Here is an 18924-nt window from a genome sequence, read left to right on the forward strand (position 1 = left end):
AATGAACGTACAGGCGAGAAACAATGACAGCGAAATGCAATAAGAAGAGAAGCTAAATATCTTCCTCAAACACACACCGAATATCCAGTGGGACGGATCGTGCAGTTCCGTGTTTGTTACGGAAGTAGGGCGGCTGGAGTCGCTGTCCAGCGTTTTTCCAGCCCGTGCAGCGGGATCCGAGCCCTCTGCCTGTCAATCCGTTTCTTAGGGGAGTTGCCCATGACTAACGTAAAACCTGCCGTCTAAGGACGCAGTGCTGCGCAGTCAGAGACGCACGCTGGACAGGCCGGTCGTACTGCTCGATCGACAAGCAGCAGATTACTACTAAAGGTAGACAAGCTCAACACCCTTTTGTCACTGGTCTTGTCTTGCTTGTTCTTACAAAACTCACCAGCATACCGTAATCTCTGCGCTTGGTGTTTCTGCGTGCATTAACTCAGTAATTTAAAATTTGTAACATGCTTTATGTGTGGTTTATGATTCTGCTTCCTGAAACACTTTCTCATGCGGAGTAGACAGCAGTGTGTGTATATATATATATATATATATATCTCAGATATTTTAGATATTTTTACTCCGATCGAATGTCCCCCATTTAGCAAATGATGTCCTGCTGTTCACTCTCTAATCCAATTAACAATTTGGTGACGCTGCTGCATGACGTGGATTTGTAAATTTTCGTCTAAGAGTCCTTTATAAATCGTGGGATTTCCATGTTTTCGGGAATTGCGCTTACATTAGTCACTTGTTGAAATATTTTGTTTATTTTGCATTATTTTATAGAAGGAAATAGATTGTAAATATATATATACAGACGTGGACAAAATTTTGTTACCCTTACAGGACTCAAATATTGACAGATAAACATAAAAAAAGCCGAAATTGAATTAGCCAAAATGCATATTGACTAGCCCCAAAGTTTCTGGGAGAATGTCCTTTGGACTGACTAAAGAGACAAAACTACAGCTTTTTGGCCAGTGAAGATGAAGATTTAAAAGAAAAGAACACCATACCTACTGAGAAATATGGAGGGGTTTTGTCTTGGGGCTGCTTTGCAATAAGAAGAGAAGCGTGTCCAGCGTAGGGGACCTTCCAGATCGAGTGGACAGGCTTTTGGCCCCAGCCGGGGTGGATCCAGTGGTCGTGGTGCATGTTGGCACCAATGACATAGGAAAGGGCAGAAGGGCTGTTCTGCAAGATAAATTTATAGAAGTCGCGGATAAGCTTAGAAGCAGAACATCCACGGTGGTATTCTCTGGAATACTTCCCGTGCCACGTGCAAGTCAGGCAAAATTAGCTGAGATAAGGGGATTAAATGCGTGGCTAAAATGGTGGTGTAGGAAAGAGGGGTTCAGGTTTATGGGGCACTGGAAGACCTTCTGGAACAGGTGGGACCTGTTCAAGCCGGACGGGTTGCATCTGAACCATAGGGGAACCAGTGTATTGGGGAGGCGTATGTGCAGAATAGTTGAGGAATGTTTAAACTAGGGACTGGGGGGGCAGGGAGGTCAGTTATGAATTTATGTGGGGAGAGACGGAAAGCCCAAATAAATATTAAAAGTAGACACTGTAAAAGGCCTACCATTAGTGGTCTGTATTTGAATGCTAGGAGTATTAGAAACAAAATTAATGACTTAGAGGCTTTAATTTCTTCAGACAATTACGACATTATAGGAATAACTGAAACATGGATGAGTGACAATGATGGTGATGAATATAATATGGATGGTTATACGTTGTTCCGTAGAGACCGGATAGGCAAGAAGGGAGGTGGTGTTGCAGTATACGTAAAAGAAAACTTGCAGGCAAGGGATCTCACTGATAAAAATAAAAATTCAGAAGCTGTATGGATCAAACTTGATGCTAAAGATTCAAATGGCCTAATTGTCGGGGTTTGTTATAGAGCACCTAATGTAGCTGTAGAGGAAAGCAGAATGTTATATGATGATATCAGGATTATGAGTAATAAAAATGATGTGGTGGTTATGGGTGATTTTAATTTACCTGGGATACAGTGGGACACAGTCTCTGGCTCTTCTGTAAATGAACTTGAGATGGTGGAATTAGTACAGGATTGTTTTTTTACTCAGTTTGTTAATACTCCTACCAGGGGAGAAGCCCTTCTTGATCTCGTTTTTTGTAATAACCAGGATAGGATTGGAAAATTAGAGGTTTTAGACCCATTGTACGGTAGTGATCATAACATGGTTAAATTCGAGGTTAATTTTAGTGTCCGAAGAGCAAAGTCTAAATTAAAAGTATACAATGTTAGGAAGGCTAACTTTAATGGTATGAGACGGAAATTAGAAACTGTAAACTGGACAGAGTTAAATAGCAAAACAGTTGAAGAGGCATGGGAATTTTTCAAAAGCACATTGTTGCAAGTGCAAGAGGACTTCATACCTGTTTCCAGCAAAACTAAATCTAGGAAACGACAACCAAGGTGGTTTACTAAGGAAATTAAGAATAAAGTCAGGAGGAAAAGGGCTCTGTTCCACAACTGGAAAATAACTAATGATTTCAAAATCAAACAGGAGTATCTAAGTCTACAGGCAGAGTTAAAAAATGACATTAGGCTATCAAAGAGGGATGTAGAAAGAAAAATTGCATTGGAGGCTAAGCATGACAGTAAAGGTTTCTTCCAATATTTTAACTCTAAGAGAGCACTAAAAGCTGAAATCACTAATTTGCAGGATAGTAAGGGCCTTATAATTGATAACGAAATTGATATGGTAAACGAGTTTAATGATTATTTTTCAAGGGTGTTCACAATAGAGAACACAAGTAATTTACCACCAATTAATACGAATACAGCATCGTCTATGACCAATATATGTATAACTGAGGTTGATGTGATACTAAGCCTAGCTAAACTCAAAATAAATAAATCGCAGGGGCCTGATGGCATCTTACCTTTAGTCTTGAAAGAGATGAGGGATATTATTAGCCAACCTTTGACTTTAATATTCCAGAAATCGTTATCTGCGGGTGTGGTACCATCAGATTGGAAGCATGCTAATATAACACCCATATTCAAAAAAGGGGATAGAAGTAATCCAGCAAACTATAGGCCAATCAGTTTAACTAGCATTACTGGAAAAATAATGGAAGCTATAATTCAAGTGAAAATGGTAGATTACCTAGATGCAAATAACATTATAAAGGATAGCCAACATGGATTTAGGAGAGGTAGATCCTGCTTAACGAATCTGCTTGAGTTCTTTGAGGAAGCTACAAGTGAAATTGATCACAAAAAGGCCTATGATGTGATTTACTTAGATTTCCAGAAAGCCTTTGATGTTGTCCCCCACAAACGGCTCTTGTTAAAGCTTAAAGCTGCAGGAATTTTAGGAACTGTGGCAGCTTGGATCAAAAACTGGCTAACTGATAGGAAGCAGCGAGTAGTTATTAGAGGCACTATGTCACAGTGGGCCTCCGTTTATAGTGGGGTACCGCAGGGTTCAATTTTAGGACCACTATTGTTCCTAATTTACATTAATGATATTGACACGAATACATACAGTAAACTGGTTAAATTTGCAGACGACACTAAGGTGGGCGGGGTAGCAGATACTAATCTAGCAGCAGAGAGGCTTCAACGGGATCTGGATTTAATTAGCGAATGGGCTGATACTTGGCAGATGAAATTTAACACAGATAAATGTAAGGTAATCCATGCAGGGAGCAGAAATATACAGTACAGATATTTTATGGGTTCCACTGAAATAAAGGTAGCTGATTACGAGAAAGATCTCGGTATGTATGTTGATGCTTCCATGTCCCACTCTCGCCAATGTGGGGAAGCAATAAAAAAGGCGAACAGAATGTTGGGTTATATCTCTAGATGTGTGGAGTTTAAGTCAAGGGAGGTGATGTTACACTTATATAATTCCTTGGTAAGACCCCACCTAGAATACTGTGTGCAGGTTTGGTCACCATACCTCAAGAAGGACATTGCTGCCTTAGAAAAGGTGCAACGAAGAGCTACGAGAATGATTCCTGGTCTTAGAGGAATGTCTTACGAGGAGAGGTTAGCGGAACTGAATCTGTTCAGCCTTGAGCAAAGGAGACTAAGGGGGGATATGATTCAGGTCTATAAGATTCTAACGGGTCTGGATGCTGTTCAGCCAAATGACTATTTCAATATTAGTCTAAATACTAGAACTCGTGGCCATAAGTGGAAATTAGCGGGAGAACATTTTAAAACAAATTTGAGGAAGCACTTCTTTACACAGCGTGTAGTCAGAGTATGGAATAGTCTTCCTGCTATTGTAGTGGAAGCTAAAACCATGGGTTCCTTTAAATCAGAGCTAGATAAGATTTTAACAACTCTGAGATATTAGCTAAGTTCTCCCCAAACGAGCTTGATGGGCCGAATGGCCTCCTCTCGTTTGTAAATTTCTTATGTTCTTATGTTCTTATGTAAGTCTCAAGACTACCAAGGCATCCTGGAGTGAAACATACTGCCCAGTGTCAGAAAGCTCAGCCTCGGTCGCAGGTCATGGGTCCTCCAACAGGATAATGACCCAAAACATACAGCTAAAAGCACTCGAGCATAGCTGAGAAAAAAAAGACTGGACTATTGTTTAATGGCCCTCCATGAGCCCAGATCTTAATCCTGTTGAACATCTATGGAAAGATCTGAAAAGTGCAGTGTGGAGACGCCACCATTCGAACCTGAGACAGCTTAAGCAGTTTGCTCAGGCAGAGTGGGCCAAACTACTGATTAGCAGATGCAGATGTCTCACTGTGAAGTACAGAGATCGCTTGTTGGCAGTGATTGGTGCAAAAGGAGGTGCCACAAAATATTAAATTGAGTACCTTTTTTGTCTGTGCCATTTTCATTTGTTTAACTATATAAAATATTCAACTGAACCAATAATCAAAAGCAAAGTCTGATTTGCGTTAAATATGGAATAAACAATAAGGGATGCCATTAAACTTTTGTCAGTTTCAAGTTATTTCAGAGATAGTTGTGTTTTTTTGTTTTTGGTGGAAGGGCACCAACAAATTTGTCCACATCTATATATGTAATATATGATAGAACTAACATTTCTCCTTTCTCTGTGTTAGGCAAATAATGTGAACTGATATCATATGAGTTATTCTGACTTTATCTTTAATCATTTAATCCTTTTGTTAACTTTAAGCACATTAAGTGTGTTAATAAACAATGTCCTGATCTATGGGGTTCATGTCCTCTTATCACATTTGCACCTGCTTAATTGTTCTACTTCTATTAATTCATTTTTTTAAATGCATTTGGTAACGTTTTCATTACTTAAGTAGCAGGGTCTTGAGCAAATCTGACACTTCTAGAGGAAGATGTGACCCTTATGTACAAAAATTCTAGTGTGACCTAGAGGACTATTCAATTAGGTAATACTTGTCATTTTGTGGTACTGTCTCTATACATGTACACTGATTGAGTATGTAAAGTGGCATCATTAATATGCATTTAATTAAGACTCGATTAATCTGTGCACAATATGCTTCTCGCTCATAGCTGGTATGCACTCTGTTAGCAGGCTGTCTTTTTGATATTCACCGGTATCAGTTTCTTTTGTTTTTCTTTGTCCAAAGTCATTACTGATGCTAAACAGATGGACACGCGATCTACTGTGTCACATGATCTTCTTTCCCTGTAACTCTGACCCAGAAATGACCATTGATAAATGTTTTCTGGAACCATGATGTATGTAGCTGTTCTCTCTTCCGTATCTTTATTTAGAACATTGGAACAAATCTCTGAACTGTATATGACCTGTCAATGTGGTGTAAGAAGATTGATCAACTAATAGCCTCTTTTTGTTCTGAAGATTTGTGAAATGTAAACACTTCAGATGGTTTGTATTGTGTCTTCAAATGTCATTTACTCCTTAATTGAGCTTTTCATTTTATGCACACGTTAAAAAATGAATGTTACCCTACTAGGCTTTTCATCTTTGCCAAGAAGACATTTTGTTTTGGTGGCCTCAGCTGTACCATTTCTGCTTTGTACGGATATTGTTAGTCTTCAAAGCCTGTGTGCTGGGAGAAGGTTTTCCAGTCCTGGTCCTCGGAGGCTGCTGCATCTGCGGGTTTCCATTAGCCGATCTCATCATTAGCTTGAGTGAATTGATAGACCGTAATACAGATGTAGACGCCGTTTCTACTTGTGTATTAATTAAGAGAGAAGTGTTTCAGATGCGTCGGTGCAATTAATGTCTAAAATAGTTAATTTCTAATTGAATTAGTTTTAACTATTAATATAGGCAATTATTTAGAAAGAATTGAGATATGAACAATTAGAAAATTATCAAGAAATCCTTATCAAAAAATAGCAATAGTAATTAGAGTAAATAGCGTACGTTCCTTTGAGTGAATTATGGATTTTAAACATTTGAGGGGAAAAAGGAAAATGGTTCTTTGCTCATACTGTAGTTGTATCATAATATGATGCATCATTTTAGCCTGTAGTGATAGAAGGCATGGAGCCAGAACGTACCAGTTTAGCCTGTAGTGATAGAAGGCATGGAGCCAGAACGTACCAGTTCTCCCCATTAGTTGGACTATTATAAAACCCTTTACTGCTGAAATCAATTATTTGGGTCTTGTCTTTTAACTTGAAAACACAGCTTATGTTTTTAAATGTAATTATTTATATTGTCTTTATTTGTTTAGACTAGGTTAGTAAAATCACTTTTGTGTAATATTTGTAGCTTATTTTGTAGTAATTTGAAAATTCGAAACTTTTCACATAACTTTTAAATGTGCATGCTCAATGTGAATTTCAGGGGAAGGCAACATTAGTGTTTGAAAATTCGCGTAACATGTATATGATAAGTTGATATGTGCCTGAATTTGCACCGCTTGACTGTTTTGTACCTTATAATACCTGTGGTTAATATTCCCTTTGGAGTTGAAATAATTACTTGGCAATATGCTCTAGAGACCCTCTGAAAAGCTTTGTAAACAACTCGAGTGGTATTTTTGCATCATGACTTTGTAAGTGGAGAGCACCTGCTAATTACACCTACTGCATAATTAGCTCTTTTTCTGTGCATCAGATTCTGAAATCCTGAAAATACCCACATCTGAAACCCAGAACTAGAATACGATGCTGAAATGGCAGGCTGGCTTTTATCATTCAGATGAGATGAGTTATTTATAACACTCTATAAAACACATCTCCAGAATAGGAGCAGTTGTTGATTTAATGGATTACACACTTTGAATGTGTTTGATTCCTGGTCAGTGAAGGAGGAGCTTGTAGATGAGTCCCGGACAATTAAGCACTGTTAAGGGCCTAGTCTGTGCCTGTGCCTCTGTTGTACCGCCTCTGTTTTGAATGTATGCTAGCTGTAAACAGAGTAGAGCAGTCCAGACAGAGTTACTGTTTGTCTGCAAGGATGAGCCTGCAGAGGTGGGAGTGCTGAGCCGCACGGCAGATCTGAGTCACTTGATGTTTTGTGTTGTGGGCCGACTTGCTGGGGACCTGAAAGGGTTCCCTTGTTGTTTTGCTCAGATGTCCCGGCCTGTGTACACAATGAGGACAGTTGTTGCCTGTCTTTTCTGCTGAACCTGCAGCAATGAAGAATAAATTTCAAGACGCAAGAGTCTTGAGACCCGGCATAATTCACCATAAAAAGAGAATATTATGCAAATCTGTAACCAGCGCTGCTTTTTCAATATACCAGTGACACAGGAGATATTTTCCAAGGAAAAGAACACTGCTAATATTAAGATGCTAGACAGAAGCTTCTAGTTTGACAGAGTGCATGTGTCCTTACCCTTTAGACGCCATGGTGTACTACACGGAGTTTGAACAGGCTGGCCGAAAGCCAGGCCTCCAGGTGTGGAGGATTGAAAACATGAGCTTGGTCGAAGTGCCAGAGAATCTACATGGAGACTTTTACACTGGGGATGCCTACCTCATCCTCAACACCATCAAGCAGAAGTCTGGCTACCTGCAATATGACCTTCACTTCTGGCTTGGTAAGAAAGGTACCGACTGAGGAGACCCTCTCCTAGTAGTCATCCATGTCCTGTTTAACAAAGCTGTCCCTTGTTTGTAATTATCTATCAGTTACATTATAATGCATTCATAAAGTATCATAAACATGACTAATAAACAATAAGTATTATAAACAATACGTATTATAAATGAGGCTAATCATTTATAATAAGGCATAACACGTTATGCATTATGAATGCTCTATGAAGCTCTCCTATAATACACTATAGATACCTTCATAATGCACGTAAGAGTCAGTATAAGAATTAAGGATGCTTTGTCCTGCATTATGAAGGTACTTATAGTGCATTATTAATGAGAGCTTCATAGAACATTCATAATGCATAATAAACATGGCTATAATGTATTATGCTTTTTTATAAATAGTTGTAGCTGTGCTTATGACACTTTATGAATGCATTATAATGCATTATGACTGCTTTAAGTAAAGTGTTACCAAAGTTTTGTTTTCTCATTGAACTTTGGTTTTAAATGGTGTTTAATAATTTATTCAGATGTCCTGCCTGCCATTTCACTATTACAGGCGATAGCTGCTCTCCAGATGAGTGTGGAGCGGCTGCTATTTTTACAGTGCAAATGGATGATCATTTGGGAGGCAAGCCCGTCCAGTACCGCGAGGTCCAAGGCCACGAGTCACAAACATTTCTAGGCTACTTCAAGTCTGGACTCAAATACATGGTGAGAAGTAGAGATACTCGTTATAATTCCTATTCCATAAAGCCGTTATAATAATGACATGTATGTATCCCTAGAAAACAAAAGTAAGCTTTTACCTTCCCCCTGTCCCAGGAAGGTGGCGTCGCCTCAGGGTTCAGACACATAGTGTCCAGTGAAACTGCAGTTCAGCGTTTACTGCAGGTGAAAGGTCGCCGTGTTGTCAGGGCCATAGAAGTGCCTCTCAGCTGGGCCAGCTTCAACAGAGGAGACTGCTTCATCCTGGACTTTGGTGCTGTGAGTCCATTTAAAGGGGTGTAACAAGACTCTTTCTTGGGTCTGAATTTGATTGGAACTTATATTGGGTCATTAGTTGACAACAGACTGGGATATATTTAAATGTTTGGTTATAATACACATTCACTTTAAAAAGACATTTAAGGAACAATGTCAAAATGATATTTCTCCAAATAGCAAATCTTTGAGTAATGTTATTTTCTATTAAAACTGTTCCTTGTCTTTTCTTTCAATATCACCATGGATATTGAAATGATTCGTTGGTGAAACACAATGCATGTGATGTAAATTATCGCCAATGCCGTATCGGAAAAGCAGACCAGATTCATTATATGGACAAAATTACTGGGACACACTCACTCTTAATCATTGTATTCAGGTGTTTCATCCAGACCCAAGGCCGCAAGTGTATAAAATCAAGCACCAAGCCACGCAGTCAGGTTTATAAACATTTGTGAAAGAGGTCAATGAATTCAAGTGTGGTACTGTTATGGGATACCACCTTTGCAAGAAGTCAGTTTGTGAACTTATTATTATTATCGTGAACTTAGATATTCCACAATCAACTGTAAGTGGTATTATTACAAAGCGGAAGCCTTTGGGAACATCCAGAAAGTGTTAGACCACATGAAGTAACAGAGCAAGGTTGCCAAGTCCTGAAGTGAAAAGTTCAGTGACGAATCCCACTTCTCTGTCTGGCAGTCTGATGGACAAGTCTGGGTTTGGCGGATGCCAGGAGAACATTACCTGCCTGACTGCATTGTGCCAACTGTAAAGTTTGGTGCAGGAGGGATAATGGTATGGGGTTGTTTTTCAGGGGTTGGGCCCCTTAGTTCCAGTGAAGGGAACTCTTAGGCCCAATCCCAATTCTATTTTCTACCTCTTTGCCTACCCCTCACCCCTTCCCCTTGCCCCTTGAAATGAAGTGGAAAGGGGTAGGGTTAAAAAATTTCCCCTAAGAAATGGGACACCACTACTACACTGTTATACGTCATCATCCATTGTCACTACCTCCTAACGTTACGTCAGAGGACATGCTCCGATGTTTATCACAAATTCCAAGATGTCGCCGTCAGCATCGTAGCATGTAAAGATTACTCACTCCCAAAGTTTTTTTGCGCCGTATTTGGACTTTAAAAACAGATGTTCGTTTTCACCTCGAAAACGTATGAGCCTTCGGGTTTCCTCAGCTGTCCCTATACAGAATATAATTTACAAAAATGTTGTCATGTTGCAATAAGTACGAATAGTGTAAGCACCGTTCATTTACATGTACACATATGGCCGTAAGCAAAACAAAACAACGCGTTACAACATGCAGTCAGTTACCGGGTAACGTTATATGACATAAAAATATATTTCCTAATATTGTGCAATCAGTGCTATCCGCAAGCAAACTTTAGCGATTTTTTTTCAAACGTTTCTTTACAGAACATCACCGTAAACACAAACACAAGATTGATGGTAATATACATGTAATGAAAAAATGTCATAAAAATCCTTATTAATGGCAAAAATTACTTAACATTTATGGGTCTGCTTGCTCGAGTGGGCAGCCATGTTGTAAATTTCTCTTACCCCTTCGTTTGAAGTGAGGTCCCGAAAAATCTTCGTTTCGAGGGCTATCTAGCCCTTCCCCTTACCCCTACCCCTCCAATCAAAAGAGAATTGAGACACCCCTACCCCTACACGTGAACGCGCCAAACGGAGGGGTAGGGGTAAGTGTAGGGGTAAGGGGTAGAATTGGGATTGGGCCTTAATGCTTCAGCATACCAAGACGTTTTGGGCAAATCTATCCTTCCAACTTTTTGGAAACAGTTTGGGAAAAGCCGTATTCTGTTCCAGCATGACTGTGTCTCCATAAAGGCATGGTTGGGTGAATTTGATGTGGAAGAACTTGATTGGCCCACACAGAGTCCTGACCTCAACCCCACCAAACACCTTTGGGATGAACTAGAACCAAGATTGAGAGCCAGACCTTCGTGTCCAACATTAGTGCCTGACCTCATGAATAATCTTCTGGATGAATGGCCAAAAATTCCCACAGACACACTCCATAAACATGTGGACAGCCTTTCCAGAAGAATGGCAGTTGTTATAGCTGCAGCCGGGGGACCAACTCCAAATTGATGCCTATGGATTTAGAATGGGATGTTAGTTTTCTGTAGGTATAATGGCTAGGTGTCCCAGTACTTTTGTCAGTATAGTGTACAATATATTGATATTTTGTTTTATTTTGTCTTCTCCGCCAAAGGAAATTTACCAATGGTGTGGATCTCAGAGCAACCGATTTGAGAGACTTAAAGCGACTCAGGTTGCCAAGGGAATTCGTGACAATGAGCGAAGTGGGCGGGCCCGCTTGTTCATTTGTGAAGAGGGAGAAGAGAAAGAGAAAATAACAGAGGTAAAAAGTCAGCCAGAAGAGTATGCTTCTGAGATAATTATTAAAAAATAATCATAACTTTATGTACTTAGGTTTTATATTTGTATATAGTGGAAAAAATCACAAAATATTAGTTAATGAAACGTTAATGAAGCTTTCTTGAAAGCAATACTGTGCAGGGGAAATGATCTCCTCTGGTTGGCTTCCATTGGAATGTAGATATTTAGCAGAAGCGTTGTAACATCTCCAGGTTCTTGGAACAAAACCAGATTTGCCCGAAGGACAGTCTGATGATGTCACAGCTGATGCTTCACATAGAAAACTGGCGAAATTATACAAGGTATGAGAACTGGGAAGAATCACCTAGACACAACTGTATGGTGATATGTGTTAATTTGTATTCACAACTGATCATCGTATAGCGTTTCATTTGCAAATATTCCTTTAGATACATTATTTTATGCACAATGTTTTCAATTTATGGAGATACCCGCTGCCCAAAGTGTTACTTGATAAGAATATTGTTGTTGGTCAGTCAGGGATTGATGGATTTCCTGTCACAATAGTAAAATAACTATTTTGCCTCTTGCTCACTCAGGTGTCCAATGCTGGTGGAGACATGGCTATTGCCATGGTGGCAGCAGAAAACCCGTTCTCCCAGAGTGCACTGGAATCCAGTGACTGCTTCATTCTAGACCATGGCTCTGATGGCAGAATCTTTGTGTGGAAAGGTCAGTAGGGGGTCCCATGGGCACTGTGGTTCAGAATGGGTCAAAGAGGCACTTTCCGTGAACTAGCCGTTAAAGGGCAGTTCTCATCCAGCACAAAGATTGCAATTCCATTAAAACTGGTGAACTTTAATGAAGGTATGCAGCAAGTAACCTGCAGGGGCCAGTCAACTGCAGAGTGTTGGAATCTGCATACTAGTATATTTCAGAAAGTCGCCCTTATGGTCAAATAAATAGCAATGTTTGTACAGGTAAGGAGTCCAACGCAGAGGAGCGGCGTGCAGCGATGAAGGCTGCAGATGAGTTCATCAGGAAGATGGGTTACCCCAAGCACACCCAGGTCCAAATCCTTCCTGAGAGAGGGGAGACGCCGCTCTTCAAGCAGTTCTTCAACAAATGGAGGGACGTGGACCATACCGTTGACTTGGGCTTGGCCCACGTCTCCAACAAGATTGCGAGAATTGAGAAGGTGCCTTTCGATGCCTCCACGCTGCACAGCAGTCCCGCCATGGCAGCTCAGCATGGAATGGTGGACGAGGGCTGTGGACAGAAGCAGGTAAAGTGATTACCGGCTCCCTGGGGGCTGCCTATTCACTGCTCTCCCGTGTTGTGACTGGGATGGCGTTCACGCTCTGAAGAAGCAGATGAAATTACAGAAGCATGCAAGAAAAAGCCATTTGTCCACATAGAATTCAGTCACGAAGGGTCTTGCCTCTCTTTCATATTATTTGTCTCTGTCTATAGATCTGGCGCATTGAAGGATCAGACAAGGTTCCTGTAGACCCTTCTCTCTATGGTCAGTTCTTTGGAGGAGACAGTTACATCATCCTTTACAACTACCAACATGGCGGACGCCGCGGACAAATCATCTATATCTGGTGAGAGCTGTGCTGAACATTGTTCTTCAGTATGTTTGATATGAAAGTGGGCATTTCTGTGAATCCATATCATATATTTAAAATGCATTAATTCCTAAAATATGTATTGCTCAGTATATTTAGATCTCTAAAATTAAATTCCTTATTATTTATTTTCTTTGCAGAGCCATCGTCTGTCTAATGCATGATATATTCAGAGTCAATATGGCAGCCCCTTGTGTGTGTGTGTGTGTGTGTGTGTGTGTGTGTGTGTGTGTGTGTGTGTGTGTGTGTGTGTGTGTGTGTGTGTGTGTGTGTGTGTGTCCTGCGATGGACTGGAATCCTGCTCAGGGTGCCCCCTGCTTTGTACCTTATTACTGACAGTGGATAGAGCATTTAGCACTCTGGTCTCACATATTCAGAGTTAACAGTACAAATGTTTATCTAAGTAAATGACATTAATCACTGCCTGTATAAGACTGTATCAGTTGTTTAAAAGGGTTATGGCTATATGAATGTTATTAACCCTGCAACCCTGTATTGATAAGCAGTTGGTTGATGGATGGATAAGTATTATTAAACCTAACCATATAGCTCGCTAGGGTTAGCCCAACATGCATATTTAGATGCCTTTACAATATTATAAATACAGAAATACTTACATAGTTACAACTCAGGATGGCAATAAAATAAAAACTGTTGTTCAAAGGCAGGGGACAGATTCCACTCAGGATGAGATTGGAAAGTCTGCCATTTTGGCTGCCCAGCTGGACGAAGAGATGGGGGGGGTACCGATACAGGTAATGCTGACACATGCAGATGTTTCAAAGCCATTCAAAGCTGAATTTACCTGAAGGATATTCAGTTTGGTCATTTGTGTTTTCAATAAATATTAAAAGTTGGACATACATATGGTTTAGTAACTTCAAAAAAATAGTAACAGGATGCGATTTAAGACTTTTGTCGTATATTTTTGACTGAAATGCGTGAAATGTATGAGAAGCCAGACATCTAGTATATTTTTCTGGTACTACTTCTGAGAGCAGGGATAGGAAGCTGGTTTTGTTCTGATTTATCTGGAGAACAGCATGTGTGATCATCTTTAAGCTTTAGCATTTGTGTGGCCCGGGGAGTCACTTCTGGTGGGGGCCCCCTATCTGTATGAATACCTGTGTGACGGACGATCTGCCAGTCTCCTCTTTCAGTGTCACGTTCACCAGCACGTCTTCAGGCTAACAGTATGGTTATTGTGGGGGCTTGTCTTTCTTTCTGCTCTGTGTTACGCTACACAGCTAAGTGTCACAGGTACAGACTGTCATTGTCATTAGCTACCAAGGTTGGTATCACTTCCAGATACCTGATCCTCTTACTATAACTCATAGACATTTGTTTGATATGGATGCAAAGAAGTGTATTGGACAGACAAGGGCTTCACCTTCCTGCGATGCTCCAGGGGTCCGTAGACTAAGATCCAGACCTTTTGTGTCACAAACACGCTTGACAGGACACTATACAAAGGTGTCCTGCAAAGACCCTGATGTTGTTTCCCATTCTGCATTCATGCCCCTGGTGGAGAGTGACAACTGCAGTTAGTGAGTCATAGTTACACCTTTTAAGTTCAGTCCTATTTTTCCAATTAGTTTAGCTTTATTGGTTTGTGTTTGTCTTTATTACAAATCTGCTCCGGTATCATAGGGATTATGGAGCTCACCCTGGGAACTGGAAAATGTCGGCCCACATTAGCTTGTATTAAGAGGCCTTCTCATACTTGCCAAGGTGCGGGTCGTCCAGGGCAAGGAGCCCCCCCACCTCATTAGCCTCTTCGGGGGGTTCATGGTGGTGCACAGAGGTGGTACCTCGAGAGAAGGGGGCGAGACGGCACCTGAGGAGGTCCGACTGTTCCAAGTGCGCGTCGACTCTGCCGGCCGCACGCATGCTGTGGAGGTGAGTAGGTGGGGGTGACAGCTGGGGATGGGGGCATGGAGGGAAGGCCTTCTGGGATAAGAGGATCGATCAGAGCTTGTAGTTTATGACAGGATGTCGTCGACTTTAAGTGCCAGGAACATGGTCTGCTAAGCCGACATGTCACGCATCCGATCCCCCGTTCCCGGTGTTCTGACAAAACATCCTACCTATCGAGACGTGCTATTGAGCCTTTCTGCGCATGTGCAGTTCCACCATCTTGGGATTAGGGTTAGGGTTAGGGTTAGGGCTATCGATTAGCACTTCAGTAGGATGTTTTGATAAAGTAGGACGTTTTCTCAGAACACCGGCACTCCTGCCCTCATACGTGATCATCCCCTGCACCATCTTTTCAAGGTGGACGCCACGGCCTCCAACCTGAACTCCAACGACGCGTTCGTCTTGGTGACCCCATCCGCCTCCTTCCTGTGGGGGGGGCAAGGTGCCAGTGACCCCGAGAGGGATGGTGCCCAGCGGCTGTGTGAAGTTCTGGGGGTTTCCGCGTCTCAGCTGGTGGAAGGTGCAGAAACAGGTGAAAAGGGTCTTTATTAGTGTTTATAACAATGTAACAAGGCCGCTAGTATTATACTGCCTGTGTATATTTGGAAAATGAAACCTTTCTGGAGTTTTATCATTTGAGCCAGAGAGCCAGATATTCTAAAATCAAATGATTCACGTCATGATTGATGATAAGGCAGTTTATCCCTGGCCTGGATGACTGACTTGATTCCACTACAGATAGTGATGAGGATAATCATTTTACTCCAAAAGGACTTGTCTATGTAAGCTAAACAGGCATCCTGTAAGCATATGAATATGTTGTTTCTGTTTTTCATAACATCCTTAATGTGACAATTCTATAGGTAATTCAAAACCACTTTTTAAAAATGTTTGGTGCTTCGGTCGCCACTTTTTAATATACTTGTGAAATTACAATAGTTTGTGACGATTTTCTTTCTTGCGGGTACAGATGATTTTTGGGAGGCTCTGGGAGGACAGGCGGAATACCGTACCTCCGCGAGGCTGAAGGACAAGATGGTGACTCACCCACCTCGCCTCTTTGCCTGCTCCAACAAGACAGGACGCTTCATAGTGAGTGACGGCCACCATCGCAGTCAAGCTTAATTAATCTGCACTTCAGTTTACGGCCACAAGAGGGCGCAGTTCCCTCAGCTGCCTACAGCTTTGTAGTATTTCCCAGCTTCTTTTATGCTGTATATATAGAATCAGGGTTTATTTTTTGTCATCCATTTTTTTTACTCTCAGGGGCATTCTGTAGTGTGTAGTGTACAACTCTTTTTTGCATATTCCCAAAATTGATATTGGAAAATGTACAGTGAAATTAAGTACGTCTAAGGTATACTGAACATTTTCACTAGTGTACTGAAGTAGAATAAGGGTGAATCAGGCTGGAATACTTAACTTCACTGTACATTTTCCTCTGCATTCAGGAAATAGGACATGCTTTTGTTCTTATTTAACTGATATTTGAAACAGCATTCTACTTACTTTTCAATTATTAGCTCAATATTGAAGATGAATTTAACCGAGTGAAAGGATGGGCAATACTGTTATCGGTTAACCGAAGTAGGGTTATTGACGGCCTAGAGCTGAAACCAGGCAGCATGAGACACGAGGCCGGGGGACATCCTGAAAGTCAAATCTATGACAACATCCATCCATCCATCCATCCATCCATCTTCTACACCCACTTGTCCTATGGAGGGTCACGAGGATTTGGAACTTGTCCCAGAAGCTAAGGGCACAAGGCAGGGAATAACCCAGGATGCGGCGCCAACCCATCACAGAGCACACTCACACACACTCGCACACCCCATTTGAAATTTAAAAATGACCACAAGACTCTCATTGACTGCGTGGCAATTCTTCATTGTGTGGCTCTGCGATCAGATGGTTGCTGTCTCAAATCCTGTGGTTGGCAGAGTGATTTTGCTACTGGACCATTGAGCAAGGCCTTTAACCCCATTTGCTCTGAACCTTACTTGTACATTGCTTTGGACAAAACCATATGCTAAATAAATACGTCAAATATGTCAAAATCGCCATTTACGGTGGCAACCCATCAGGGTACCAGAGATTTCAGAATTTGGTCCAGGTTGTTGAAAGTGAGACCACTCAGACGATGTTTGCTCTAGTTTCCGCATGCAATTTGAAAAAGATTGACTTGGTTACAGCATTCGTTGAAGTCCTATTTGTATTAGATCAGTAAAACATTTTTTATGCATCCCAGATTGAAGAAGTACCAGGGGAAATAACCCAGGATGATCTTGCAACTGACGATGTTATGATCTTAGACACCTGGGATCAGGTAAGTCAGTGCAGTAGCATTGGACTTTTTCATATCTCAGCCTTGTGGTATAGTGGCTAAGGACTTCAACACACAGGTAATCAACCAAGTCACCACAATGACAGGGTCACCAAACAAACAGTCAAATAAGTGTATTGAAATGAGAAAAGTTTAAAAATGATGTGAAAAGAGGTTTTGCTATGTGGCATAAAGAGAATCCCAAGTGTAATTTCTGTTTGGTATTTCATTGTCATTTCTCTTGGTGAAGGTGTTTGTTTGGATTGGAAATGAAGCTCGTGAAGAGGAGAAGACTGAGGCGATGGCTTCTGGTAAACAACACTCTGCAATGCTTTCACATTGTGTACTAATCTTTGTAGCATTCTTGAAATATGCTGAAGTGTGAATATTTGCTAAAGTCAAGGATTCGGTGAAGCAATACATGCTTGTAGAATATAAAGTAATTTATAGGGGGTTCTTGGGACACTGTGCACTGAACAACGTTAACATTTTCTAATACTGGCCTCTTCAGCGGCTCGTTACATCAAAACGGATCCTGCTAACCGGGATCTCAGGACGTCCATCGTACAGATCAAGCAAGGGTTCGAGCCACCAACCTTCACTGGCTGGTTCTTGGGGTGGGACCATGAGCACTGGAGCAGTGACCCACTGGACCGGGCCATTGCTCAGCTGGAGATGTGAAATACGAGCCCTAAACTTTAGCCTTCGACCTTAAGTCTCACTCACACAAAACCAGATTAATACACATGGTATCCCAGCATTCCCTGGTATCCCAGATATAATACCCCCAATACTTCCAAGCCTTCCTCCATATTCCATCATTGTATGTAAATACTATTAGTATAGGCCATGTGTTATAGGAAAGATTTAAAATCTGTAGTTATGCGACTTATGAGATAGAGAAGCCTTAGTAAATTGATATTATTGCAGTTAAATGAACACAGAGGGATAAGTAGATGAAGGGTTTATTTCTGTCAAGACCTAAACTGCGAAAATGGCAACACTGTCAAATAAACACATTTGTGTGGAATAAATGGCTTTGACTGGCACTTGTCCTGGCATAGTGTGTTTCTTTGTAAGTGTGTGTAGATTCTGAGTTTATTCCATCCATCCATTACCTACCGCTTGTCCGGGGTTTGGGTCGCGGGGGTAGCAGCTTCAGGAGAGACACCCAGACCTCCCTCTCCCCAGCTACCTCTACCAGCTCCTCGGGGGGGACACCGAGGCGTTCCCAGGCTAGCCGAGAGATATCCCTCCAGGGAGTCCTGGGCCTGCCCTGGGGCCTCCTCCCTGTAGGACATGCACGGAAAACCTCTCCGGGTAGCCGCCCAGGAGGCATCCGCACCAGGTGTCCAAACCACCTCGACTGGCTCCTTTCTACGTGGAGAAGCAGCGGTTCTACTCTGAGGCCCTCCCGGATATCCGAACTTCTCATCCTATCCCTAAGGGAGAGCCCAGACACCCTGCGGAGAAACCTCATTTCGGCCGCCTGTATTCGCGATCTCATTCTTTCAGCCATTACCCATAGCTCATGACCATAGGTGAGGGTAGGGATGAAGATGGACCAATAGATCAAGAGCTTTGCTTTTCGGCTCAGTTCTTTCTTAGCCATGACGAACCGGTTAAGCGCTTGCAAAACTGTAGGCGCCGCTCCGATTCGTCTATCCAGCTCCCGATCTCGCCTACCCTCACTCTTGAAC

At 41.6% G+C, this 18924-nt stretch overlaps 1 protein-coding gene across 1 annotated transcript; it reads left to right on the forward strand.

The window, feature by feature from the left end:
* Window positions 1-172: 172 nt before the first annotated feature.
* On the forward strand, window positions 173-18273 carry gsnb (gelsolin b). The gene is made up of 16 exons (XM_023809578.2): window positions 173-330; window positions 7780-7977; window positions 8541-8695; window positions 8807-8968; window positions 11223-11372; window positions 11602-11691; window positions 11950-12082; window positions 12331-12635; window positions 12824-12957; window positions 13646-13736; window positions 14713-14880; window positions 15256-15430; window positions 15869-15990; window positions 17150-17227; window positions 17475-17535; window positions 17736-18273. The coding sequence occupies exons 2-16, from the start codon at window positions 7785-7787 to the stop codon at window positions 17903-17905; spliced, it is 2187 nt and encodes a 728-aa protein (XP_023665346.2). The 5' UTR covers window positions 173-330; window positions 7780-7784; the 3' UTR covers window positions 17906-18273.
* The last annotated feature ends 651 nt before the right edge of the window (window positions 18274-18924 follow it).

This window comes from Paramormyrops kingsleyae, chromosome 2, assembly GCF_048594095.1.
Source record: "Paramormyrops kingsleyae isolate MSU_618 chromosome 2, PKINGS_0.4, whole genome shotgun sequence".
NCBI classification, from domain to species: Eukaryota; Metazoa; Chordata; class Actinopteri; order Osteoglossiformes; family Mormyridae; genus Paramormyrops; species Paramormyrops kingsleyae.

Bases quoted from the DNA above. Each gene is read 5' to 3' on its own strand.
- gsnb (XM_023809578.2), top strand. From the start codon at position 7,785: ATGGTGTACTACACGGAGTTTGAACAGGCTGGCCGAAAGCCAGGCCTC. The intron at 12,958-13,645 runs GTGAGAGCTGTG...TGTTGTTCAAAG, and splicing joins GGACAAATCATCTATATCTG to GCAGGGGACAGATTCCACTC. The intron at 17,228-17,474 runs GTAAGTCAGTGC...CTCTTGGTGAAG, and splicing joins TCTTAGACACCTGGGATCAG to GTGTTTGTTTGGATTGGAAA.